General features: G+C 51.8%; 2 protein-coding genes across 2 annotated transcripts; both read right to left on the reverse strand.

The window, feature by feature from the left end:
- Positions 1–614: 614 nt before the first annotated feature.
- Positions 615–1,978, reverse strand: CALHM2 (calcium homeostasis modulator family member 2). Its single transcript, XM_014883810.2, has 2 exons — positions 1,241–1,978; positions 615–1,157 (listed from the first exon to the last, which is right to left on the reverse strand). The coding sequence occupies exons 1-2, from the start codon at positions 1,781–1,783 to the stop codon at positions 741–743; spliced, it is 960 nt and encodes a 319-aa protein (XP_014739296.1). The 5' UTR covers positions 1,784–1,978; the 3' UTR covers positions 615–740.
- Positions 1,979–7,177: 5,199 nt separating this feature from the next.
- On the reverse strand, positions 7,178–9,546 carry CALHM1 (calcium homeostasis modulator 1). Its single transcript, XM_014883752.2, has 2 exons — positions 8,998–9,546; positions 7,178–7,645 (listed from the first exon to the last, which is right to left on the reverse strand). The coding sequence occupies exons 1-2, from the start codon at positions 9,544–9,546 to the stop codon at positions 7,178–7,180; spliced, it is 1,017 nt and encodes a 338-aa protein (XP_014739238.2).
- Positions 9,547–10,936: the final 1,390 nt, after the last annotated feature.

A 10,936-nucleotide genomic window follows, 5' to 3' on the forward strand; every position in this document is an offset into this window, starting at 1 on the left:
TCTACCTAGATAAAATCTGAGATTTGGAACATCAGAGCACCCTTTTTCCACTGAATTCCAGAGGAAAACCAGGCCTTTCCACATCATCACTGGACCTTTGGAGGAAAACTGCACCCTTCTACGGGACCACTGCTTCAACTGAACCACATCTGTCACTGCAGGAGGACGGCAGCCACCATTTAATGGGACTGCTACCAACACCCTGACTGACGGGGTGTCAGGTTGTATTCTGACTCTGTCAGTGTTTTGGGGTTTTTTGCATTACTGTATTTTTATTTTAATTTTCCTAGTAAAGAACTGTTATTCCTATTCCCATATCTTTGCCTGAGAGCTCCTTAATTTCAAAATTATAATAATTTGGAGGGGGGGGGGTACATTTTCTATATCAAAAGAGGCTTGTGCTTTCCTTAGCAGACACCTGTCTTTCAAACCAAGACAGAAATTTACCCACTGCTTCCTTTTGCCTGCAAAAGAAGCCTGTAAAGTCTGTAAAGTGCTCTGGGACCTGCCCAGCATCTGCTCTTTGCTCCCCTGTGTCTCTAGGAACAGCAGTGAGATTGCTGTTTCCAAGGGAGGGGTTCCCCAGCTCAGGGTATTGCTTATCAGTCTCTGCCTTGAGGCTGTTGATTCCTGTTTACCTGCTGAGAGAAGTGATAATCCCGCCAGGAGGAATGTTCCCAGTGCATCCCTCAGCTGAGCACTGATGCAGGCAGTGTGGGGAAGTGGGGTGCACATGTGTCTTAGGAAGCTAAAAACAGCAGTTCGTGGCCTTCTGGGGTTGGCCCATTCCCTTCCACCCCTTTGGCCCATTTGTGGAGGCGGCTGTAGAGGGGAAAGCCCTTGTTCTCTCGGTAGATGTAGACACCTGTGATGGCATTCCACTGGGGGCTCGGCTGGACGCCCTCCACCGGGAACTCCTGCACCAGCTCCTTCTCCTCCTTGTCCAGTGCCACAAAGCCAAAGAATTGTTTCACATTCTTGGCTGCCAGGATCCTGGAGTGGACCTCGGCCGTGCGTCGGAAGAGCTTGTCCTCGTTGGAGCGGTACTGGGCCCAGTAGGCCTCCTGCCGGTAGCTCAGTGGCGAGCAGCAGTGCTTCAGGCACTTGGTGAGGAAAACCAGGACGGCAACGATGCCGAGGAGCAGCCAGCCAAAGAGCTGGGAGAGAAGAGAGAGGCTGTGTTAGGACATGGCAAGGTGGTCTTACCCACTCCCTGTGGCTTTCTCCCTGGAGTGCCTACCTGGGACTCGTATCTCAGCCTCCGTGTCACCTCGTCCCTGAACTTGGTGAGGTTTGCAGGGACATCTCTACAGGGGAACTTGGCCAGCACCTCGGCCCCGTACTCAGCTGGAAACTTGTCCAGGGAGGATGGCTTGACAAACTCGCTGAGGGCACAGATGTAAGCTTCCCCACGCAGCAGCGAGATGACCGACCAAGTGATGGGTGCCACGGATGCTCGGCCCAGGATGGAGCCGAAGAGGAGGAAGGTGGCAGCAGCAGAGAAGTTCTTGACGCCGCGCTTGTGGCACTCGGCCACCAGGTTCCAGGTGTGGTTATTCCACATGACACCAATGAGGAAGAGGGCCAGGGCCGGGACACCGATGGCAGCCAGCCCATAGATGTAGTTGCGGGCAGGGGAGCAGGGGCAGTTGAAGGCAACAACTGAGAAGAGCTCCTCGCTCCCCACTGTGCCCAGGGCCACCAAACCATTGAAAATCATCACATCTTTGCTCTTGAAGAATAAGGAGAGGAAGCGGAAGTTCTCAGCGATGAGGGCAGCCATCTCGTCCGGGGGCTGAGAGGTGTGTGCAGTGGGGAACTGCACCGAGGGACACTCCAGAGGGGGATGAAATGGCCTGGTGCTAGCTGATGTGCAAGGAGCTGTTCCAGGAGCAAGACACCTTCGCTGATGTCCCTTCCTCCCACCAACTGTCCCAGCCTCTGGAGCTGGTTGGTGATACCAGGGATACTTCAAAAAAAGATACTTCACCTAAGCAATGTGTGAAACCTCAGCCATTTTAGTTTCCCACTAAAAAGCCTTCCAAAAGCTTCACTACAGCAAAGATGACAGGTGAGACATCTCTTTCTGTCCCTCTCAATTGCATGTTTGTTGTCTTTCCTTCTGTTTGGTTTTAGTCACCTCCCATGGAGGCAATTATTGTCAGCATCACTGGCAAAGTCTTGATGATCTCCCAAACCTGCAATGAAGGAGGACTCGATGTTACTGGGAAAACTGGACCAGAGCACTAGCACTAGGATGTGTCCCAGGCCTGCCACTGACTCACCCTAGTCAGCCACATGTGGCACACGGGTGCTGGGGTTGTGCTGCTTTGAAGGTGCTCTGTGAACTTTTGTTTCCCTCTTTAGAGCTGATGACTTAATATTTATTAATAGACACAGGTATATGAGGAAGGCAGCAACGGGTAGTGTGAGACATCCCAGCAGATTTGGGAGTGCAGAAATGTGACATAGGAGGCCCAGGCAGGAGCAGCCTTTGCTGAGAAGGGTGAAGGGATGCTTCGGGGCTGTTGCTACCAGCAAGAGAAGTTACTTTTCAGGATAGGAAAGCCTATCCTGATGTCCCAGGATACAAACACCAAATGCTCATAGAGCTGGGATAGCAATTATGTGTGAGCTTTTGCTAGGATTAGGTGTGGCAGGTTGATCTCCCATCCAGCAGCTGATGGACATAATCGCACTCCCTGTCCTGGTCTGCTCAGGAGTCCCAGCTCAGCCTCTTAATTGCTGCCCTGAGACTGAGCCCCTCACTCAACTTGCAGCCTCAGTGCCAGAGATGCTCTTTGGTGCCCTTTGCCTGTGCTTGACCCACCGACAGGGCTGCAGGCACTGATTTTTTTTAAGGGCAGGGAAATAACTGGGGAATGGATCCACACTCTCTGTAGTGATTCCCATTCCTCCATCCCATTTGCAAGCTGGATTCAACTAATTTCTTAGCTGATTTTCCATCAGTGCTACATCCCCACAGGGTTTCTCCTCAGGAAGTCTTAAGCATCTTGCAAGCTTTGGGAACCCTCACCCCCGTGACAAAACTCACTGACCTCAGAGGAACTGCTGTTACCAGGGTTTGCTGGAGACAGGAAGGACCTGGGCACCCAAGTAACCATCTCTGGCAGCTTGCACGGTGCTGGAAGTACTGGCACACATCATCACACATGGGGCTACCTGGAAGCCATGGCCCACAGGGCTGTCCCAAAATCTTCCCTGGGCCACCCCAACTGCTGAGACATTCAGGCAGAAGAGACAAAGATACTTTAATCTTTATCGTCTTTTGCACAAGTCTTGCTCTTACACTGTGCTTTAAACCACTACTCTGCCTCGGTACATCGCTTCCCCAACAAATCCTGGTTTACTCCCTTTCTCAATGGGGCAGGGGTGGGGAACGGAGGCAGAAATTTGGTCTCTGTTCTTTGCTGTGTCTAACCCATGGCAGTCCCTTTAAAATCACATTGTGATATTGATGATTCAAATGTAAACAGCCCTTAATGTATTCCTGCAGCTTCCCAGTTTTCCATATGCAAAACTCCCTTTGCAAAGGAGACAGACCAGCTGAAAACTGCCACCACGTGATCAGGAGCCAGGCCTCCATCTCCATTCTTGGTAGAACTCCACGTTTGCAGCCAGATGCTAAATCCACAAACTTGCTCTAGTTCAAGCATCTGTTGTTAGTTACCCACAAACAGCCCTGATAAACATGGTCCTGTAATCTTCCTGACCGAGCCTGGCAAATGGCAAAGCAAAAATCTGAGGAGCTGGCAAAGAGAAGTATTAGCCATTTAGAGGTTTCCCTTCCTCTGCTTGGTAGTTTTGGTCTGGGAGAGAGGGTTGGGTAGAAGGCAAGGAGAGTTGTTTGCAGTAGGTAAGTTTCTAAGAGCCCCTATTTCTTTCCCTAAAATATATATGAAAGCAAGAAAAAATTAAGTTACTTACTTGAAAAAGTGGTTGAAACCAGTTCTGGAGCCTTCTCAGCACTTCCTGTATTTTTTTTGCTCAGGCTCTGGTCATGAGGGGTTTCCATCAGCACACAGGGCTGTGCAGGAGTTGGGATGCAGCCAAGGCTGGTCTGATGGGCGAAACAAAATCTTTTGAAAACAGCCTTAATACTTTGCAAAGGCTTCAGTTTGAAACGTGCCCTTTTCTGACGGCTTTTGGGAAGCAGGAGGAGGTTCTCAGCCCTGAGCTCTTGGGTGGGGCAAAGAGAGGGCTTGGCTCTGTGCCCGGCTGAGTCACTGGAAAAAGAAGTACATCGTGCTTCTCAGACTCATGATGCAGATGTGCAATGGCTGGCCGGGATGGCTGGGAGTTTGCGTGGAGAACGGCAGCGATGAGGCACCTTGCCAGGGGTGCAGAGAGGAAAGGGTGGGTCCCCCCAGCCTGGGGCTTGGGTGCTGCCCCTATAATCCCCAGGTGACACAGTCATGTCGGTGGGAGCCACATCAAGCAGGCGGGGACAGTGTGGGAGAAGCCCATGGTCCCACGAGAAGGGGCAGAAACTTCTTTAGCACACGGGAGCCGGCTGAGCCTGCGGGACGGCGCCCGCCTGGGTGCGTGTTCGGGGCATCGCAAACTCTGTGGGATGCCCAGTTCCTCTTCCCCCACCCGGGACCGAGCAGGCTGGGGGCTGAGCAGGGCTGGGGGCCGTGTGTGCCGGCCTGGGCACAGCCTGATTTTTGGCGACTGCGGTGCATTCCTGCCTGGCTCACTTTTCCGCTCGCCGCTTCCTCTGCTTGAGCAATGCCTGCGAGGCGGCCTCACTTTCTCTTTGCTCCCTCCTCTCTGCCATCTGTCCCTGCCCAGCCTGTTGCATAGGCCTGAGGCCCCCTTCCTCCCTCCCCACCCCCCTTGCCGTCTTGTCTCCGGGGTTAAACTCAGCCCTCCCCAGAAAATGTCTTCAGCACAGGCAAATCTTCAGCAACACCCACGTTCCCCTCTGCCCCGAGCAAACCTTGGCTCAGCCCAGCGCTGGCAGCTCAGCCCATGGGATTTTTGGATCTTCTTCCTTCTTACCCGCAGATCCGGGGTCCCCGGGCGGGTTTCTGCAGCTCCCAGTTGTTTGGGTGCGGTGCATCCCTCGGCTCTCCCACACCCTCAGTGCTTGCCTGGGGCTTGGTGGGGGCTGTGGGGCTCGCTCCACACTCAGGGCACTGCGACAAACCGGGATCAGCACCGGGACCACAGCCCGGCTGACATCCCAGGGGCTGTATCGGGTTCCCTTGGGAAAGCTCTTCTCCTCCCAAAGGCAATGAGCAACGTCCCCAGATTCCAGCAGGGAGAGGAGAACCTGCCTGATCTATGAAGACTCTGCAACTGCTGGATTGCTGCATGAGGGTAAAGCTCTAATCCTAAAAATCTTAGTTAAAAGCCCAAAAGCTTCTCATTGCAAATGTATCTAGTTGTTTTGGTACCTTAATGGCTATGCCATGGAGCCTGCCATCCCTCTGTGCTGCTCGCCGTTGTGGGGACTCTGAGCATGCCTTTCTCAGCGAGCCACGAACTGCAAATAATAGGAGTAGAAACCACCTTTATCTTTTAATCTCCTTTGCTTTGTAAATCATGTTTTGTGCCTATTAATTTCTGGGCAGGTGTGATAATTAAAGTTTGGGTGTGAAGATTAATGACAAAGCAATGTCACACTCCTTTCTCCTGGGAGTTGGCCAGATTCGGCCTGCCTGTGACTATGGGCTTGCTAAGATGCTCTCCCAGCAGCCAAGAGAATTTCCTCATCATTTTGGTCCTTTGTTCTCTTCTCCCCAAAGCCTCTGTGGAGTTACACACTGATAATTAAAGGTTTATCCAAATGACAGTCACCTAAGCTACTGTCCAGCCATAATAAGTTGTTTGAACAAGAACACCGCAGCAGAAATTTTAAGTGGATAAACATCTCGGAAGGGACATGGCATGGCTAAAACTCATCCCTCAAAAGGTGTTTGCCTTCTGCATATTTGCAATAGAATCATGGCCACTGGGAAACACTCTTCCAGGCTGTGATTTCCATGGTCACCTCAAGGGCCTGCATTCTGTCATCTTCTGTTTCTATGGAAGTGGGCAGCCACCTTGTGTAATGTTGGCAGTGACTTCCCAGCTTCTCCTCTGAGGCCCAGGGCTGGTGGCCATGCACTGGCAAAACACTTCAACTCACACAGCCTCAGCACCTCAGGCTTTATCTGGGGGTTCTTCCAGTCCTTTACATTGCATCCAAGTAAAGAAACACCAACAGCTTTTGTAAATAGCTTTTATAAATCCTGGTGTCTGAGCACAGAGCTTGAATGGTATGCCTGAATTATTTATTTGGCTCCTTAAACAAACACCCAGGTGGCTTTTTAGCAACAATCTTTGTGTCAGGGAGAGATACAGGAAAAATTGTAAGAACAAATCATCCTGAGGCAGATTTGTGGCAGGGTGTTGGCCTGGCCCCCTTTCCACTCCCTGCTGCTGAATTCTAGCTGCTCTCCTTGTCTGGACACTTTCCTCAAGGAGCATCTCTATGGAATCTTCATTTAATGGTACCTGTAACACCAACCAAACTGTTTCTGTCACATGTAGTGGATATGGGATGTCACTTCACTAGCTCATTGCTTTGGTCAAATTTATTTTAAAGCTTGTCTTGGCTTGGAGCTGTGTGTCTGTGGGGATGTAGTGTGTGGAAGGGTAATGTAAGGGGATCTTTTAGGGTTTCACAGCTTGACAGGAGAAAGGGGCACTCCGAGCTTGTTTCCCCACCAGGAGATTTTTAATACTGCCTAAAATTACATGCACTACTCAGTGCTGAGCATGTCATGAAAGAGAGAAAGTTTTGCACATCTGGTAATGTCTGTCTTGGCAACTGCCACAACGCCAACCTGCTGCTCAGTGGTGTGGGACACATGGCACTTCTGGCTGCCACATTGCACCCTTCAGCATCCCTGGGGCTTGTCCATCATGGCCTTGAAAAATTGTCCCTCCTGGCATAAAACTCATTACCTGAATTACTGATGCTGTAGGACTGGATGTGAGAGCAGGTGAGAGCAGATGGGATCACACTGGCACCACTGAGCTTGTTGGGTGCCTGTTCCCCTGCAGCTGCTGTGACACTGGCCCTTGCCTGTGCCCTGGCTTCTTCTGCCCTCTCTGCTGCGCATCTCACAAAAACGTGATTCTGCCTCTGCACAGCTCTGGGCCCTCACACCCAGCTGTAGTAGGCAGCTGTCTCTCTTCGAGGTGCAGAGGGGTGTGGGGGGGGCTGCCCTTCTCCTGCCCAGCCATTTCCCGTGGGGAGGGCAGGTGGGTGGAGGTCCAGTGGGGGCTTGCATCTGTGCCAGCTCTTCAGGGCCATGTTCATGGTGCCCTGGTCAGTGATGCCCAAGAGCTTCTCAGCAGCTTCCCCAGCATCGGCAGGAGCTTTCCTGGACAGGTGGCAGCGAGCAGCCACCAGGTCTGTGCTCATGCCCTCAAAGAACTGCTGGATGCAAACCTTGGCAAAGCTCCTGGCATGCTCTGCACACGTCTCATCGAACAGCTTGCGCTCCATGTCGATGTAGTGGGACCAGTATCTGCTCTTCAGGAACGCAGCCTGGCTGAAGCAAGGCCGAAGCGATCTGACCAAGAAAGCCAGAGTGGTCATCAGCAGCACAAAGCACCAGCCCAGAGCCTGCAGGGATGAAGGGGAACCAGAGCTGTCACAGGCAGGCAGAGCATATGCCCAGCAGAACCCCCCTGGTTCGCAAACATGCCTGACTCCACTTTGGGCTGTTTGACATTTGGCCGTGTTTACACTGCAAAACTGGAAGAGGAGGCCCTACAAACCATTTGCACTGAAATTTTGTTCAGTGCAGCCACATAGGCAGCACCTCTTACTTGTGGAGCTTCAGCAGCCACTGACCATAAATAACACCAGGGCTGAATTCTATGCCCAGCCCTTGGTCTTGCCTCCGATAAGACGGTGTGTCACCTAGGTTTAGGATAGCCTGTGTCCTCTGACTTGTAGTATTGTCCCAGATACTCCCTGGTTTATGCAGCTGTCTAATTCTTTTTCTGAGCTGTTGAACTTAGTAACATCTACTGTGAGTGAGCAGCAGTGAAAGCTCCCCTGTTAATGGGGTCTGACAGGAAGGGTGAGATGAGGGCAGAGCCAGGACCAGTCTGTCTTGTTTACTATCAGCCTTAGCTCAAGCTGCCTCCAGGCTGTACTGACAGAGCTCATGAGGTTCAATCCTCCTGGAAATGCAGCCCCCTAAAAGATCACCCGGGGGGAGATTCTATGTGGGGCCTCTTGTTTTTCAGCTCCTAGTGCTTTCCAATTGGGGTCGGCCCAGGAAAATAGGCTTTGGAGAAGTCCCTGTGGCTCCATTTCTCTTAAAAGGGATAATTATTCCTATGTGCCCTAAGGAGGTCAGGCAGAAGGGCTGCTTATAAATGGGAGTGCATGAGTGACAGGTGCTTCAGACTATCCTGTCTCCAGCATGGCCAGGAGCAGAGGGCTTGAGAGGAATTCAGCACAGGACAAGTGGTTAGTGGCATCTTCATTTGTGGTTCCCTGAGATGGTTAATAAACACACACTGGCTGTTCCCATGCAGCGGCAGAAACAAGTGGCATAGATGGTTATCGGCCCGTTGCTTGCACGTGTTGTAATACGAAGCAAGAGCAACTGATGGGTTATTGAAGAGGGTGACAACCTACCAGCTATTGATCCATCTCAGCCCCTTCTGAGCTTGCTCTGGCTAAACACATGCAGATGGTTTGGCTGTCACTGCTCTGCAGCCCGAGACTGCCCAGGCAGGAGAGGGGGCTAATTATCAGGATGATCTATAGCTATAGCCTCTACACCACACTGGAGGCAAAACTCCACAGAGCTGAGTCTGGACACCTTATACCTCTGTAAAACCACCAGTGTCTCCTGCTGAAGCTTGATTTCAGCAAGGAGATTCTGTCGAGGGAAGAGCTAAGGCTGGCAATGCCTAACCCCAAGCCACCAGTGAGAGCACAGCCATGATGCCTCTTACCTGTGAGATACAGCGCAGGTACCTGACGGCCACTTCGTTGTCAATGAGCTGCTGCCCATTGTAGATCTCCTTGCAGGGGATTCGGGCAAGGACCCGCTGTATCTCCCCCTGGGAGAGGCGGAGGTGGCTGGCATTGCCCAGGCTCTCCACGGGCACCGAGGTGCAGAAGGCACAGGTGATGCACTTGCCATCCAGCAGTGTCACCGACACCCAGACCACGGGGGCGATCATGGCCCGCTGTGCCATGGAGCAGAACATGTAGCGCAGCACAGCCGGGTCCTTCCCCCGCTGGCCCTGTGGCCGCCTCCACTCCTCTGCCAGCATGGAGATGTTGTTGTTCAGCACAAAACCCAGCAGGAACAAGATGAAGGGGGGCACCAGGAGGATGCCCAGCCCATAGGCCAGGTTGTAGTGTGGCAGGCACGGGCAGTTGAAATCAAAGGCTGAATACATCTGGGTGCTGGCAAGGGCCATGATCCCACAGATGCCATTCATGAAGGACTCCTGGTTGGACTGGAAGAACTGGAAGATCATCCGAAACTTGTCCATCTTCACTTGATTACTCCTCCCACCAGGGTCCAAGCTGTGGACTCACTTTATTTAATTCTTTCAGATTTCCTCTTCAAAGATGGCATCACCAAGTTTCTGTGCACTTCACTGTTTAATTCATGCACTCTTACAACACCACTATTTAAAGCAGAAAATTAATTTTTTTTCCTGCTGATTTTGCTGCCTATAAAAGTTTAGAGTTTGCTTCCTCCCACTCTTCTTTGGATTGGGGACGTGGGTTGTTTCTGGTTTACAAAACCTTATTTCATTCTTCTCTACATCCCCATTTATGCAGTCTCCCAGCCACCAGCCCTCTTTGCTGGAGGGTGCAGGTGTTACCATGGCTGTGTCCTCCCCAGAGCACTTTGTGCCCTGGGCAGAGTTGGCTGATTGGCCTCTGTGAACCTGTTTGCAAATGCAGGGGGTGGTTGCTCCTCCCAGGACTGAATGGGACACCCCACCTCTGCAGTGCTGGCAGACACGGAAGAACTGGATTTCAAAGCTTCCCCCTTCCCTCTGTGTGTCTGTCTTGCCTCAGCACCTGAGGCAAACACCTTGCAGGTCTGCCAGACCCTACTTCTGTATCTGCTTCACTGGGAAATACCTCTTCTTTTTTATTTTGCAGAGAGAAGGGAAAAGAAAAGGAAAAGCAGAGGAAGGAGAGGTAACAGTTGGGCCAGGCTTGGCTTCCACAGCACAAATCTAAAAGAAGTGGATGGTGTTGATGGTGTTCTCCTGTGTCTCAGTCCCCAGTTCACAAAGCAGCCTTGGTGCACTCGGTTGCTCCCTCAAGCTGGCCAAAAGATGGGGAATTACTGGGACTCCAAGTGGCTGTAAAACAGAGATGGTGGCAATGGCTCAGTCACTCCTACCTAGGCACCACCTGAGCTGTTGATGTGAGGATCAAGGTACATCCGACTGTGCACCAGAGTGACTGCAATGGTGGCTGGGGGACATGTCACCAGGGGAAGCTGTACATAGGTGAGTGGCACAAGGAAGACACAGGAGAGGTACTTTTCCCCAAGGTTTTGCAGTGTGTCAGTACAGAGGTAGGAAGCCAGACCAGGTGTTTTGACCATTAGTCAGTGCTGCAGGTTCTGAGTCTGCCCCACACCAGTCCCGGGGCTTCAGCTGATTATGCTGAGTTCACCCTGAGATGCCACCGCAGAGGTGAGCACAGAACGTGTGGGTAATACCTGAGCAGTCTTAGCTCTGCCTGCTGTGGAGAGGCTAATTGCATGATCTCATCAAATGGGAAGAGATTTTGCTGCATGAATATAGATGAGGCCTATTGTATTGCTAGCTAAGAGCTCAGACTGGCTTCTCTGTTCACCTGGCAAGTGGCTTTTTGAAGGGCAGTTCACATCAAAGCCTGCGTGAATCAGCCCTG

This window comes from Sturnus vulgaris, chromosome 8 (genome assembly GCF_052056855.1).
Source record: "Sturnus vulgaris isolate bStuVul1 chromosome 8, bStuVul1.hap1, whole genome shotgun sequence".
NCBI lineage: Eukaryota > Metazoa > Chordata > Aves > Passeriformes > Sturnidae > Sturnus > Sturnus vulgaris.

Excerpts from the sequence above, each read along its gene's own strand:
- CALHM2 (XM_014883810.2), bottom strand. The coding sequence starts at position 1,783 with ATGGCTGCCCTCATCGCTGAGAACTTCCGCTTCCTCTCCTTATTCTTC. Across the intron at positions 1,158-1,240 it reads GGCTGAGATACGAGTCCCAG|CTCTTTGGCTGGCTGCTCCT; the intron begins GTAGGCACTCCA and ends CTTCTCTCCCAG.
- CALHM1 (XM_014883752.2), bottom strand. The coding sequence starts at position 9,546 with ATGGACAAGTTTCGGATGATCTTCCAGTTCTTCCAGTCCAACCAGGAG. Across the intron at positions 7,646-8,997 it reads ACCTGCGCTGTATCTCACAG|GCTCTGGGCTGGTGCTTTGT; the intron begins GTAAGAGGCATC and ends TCATCCCTGCAG.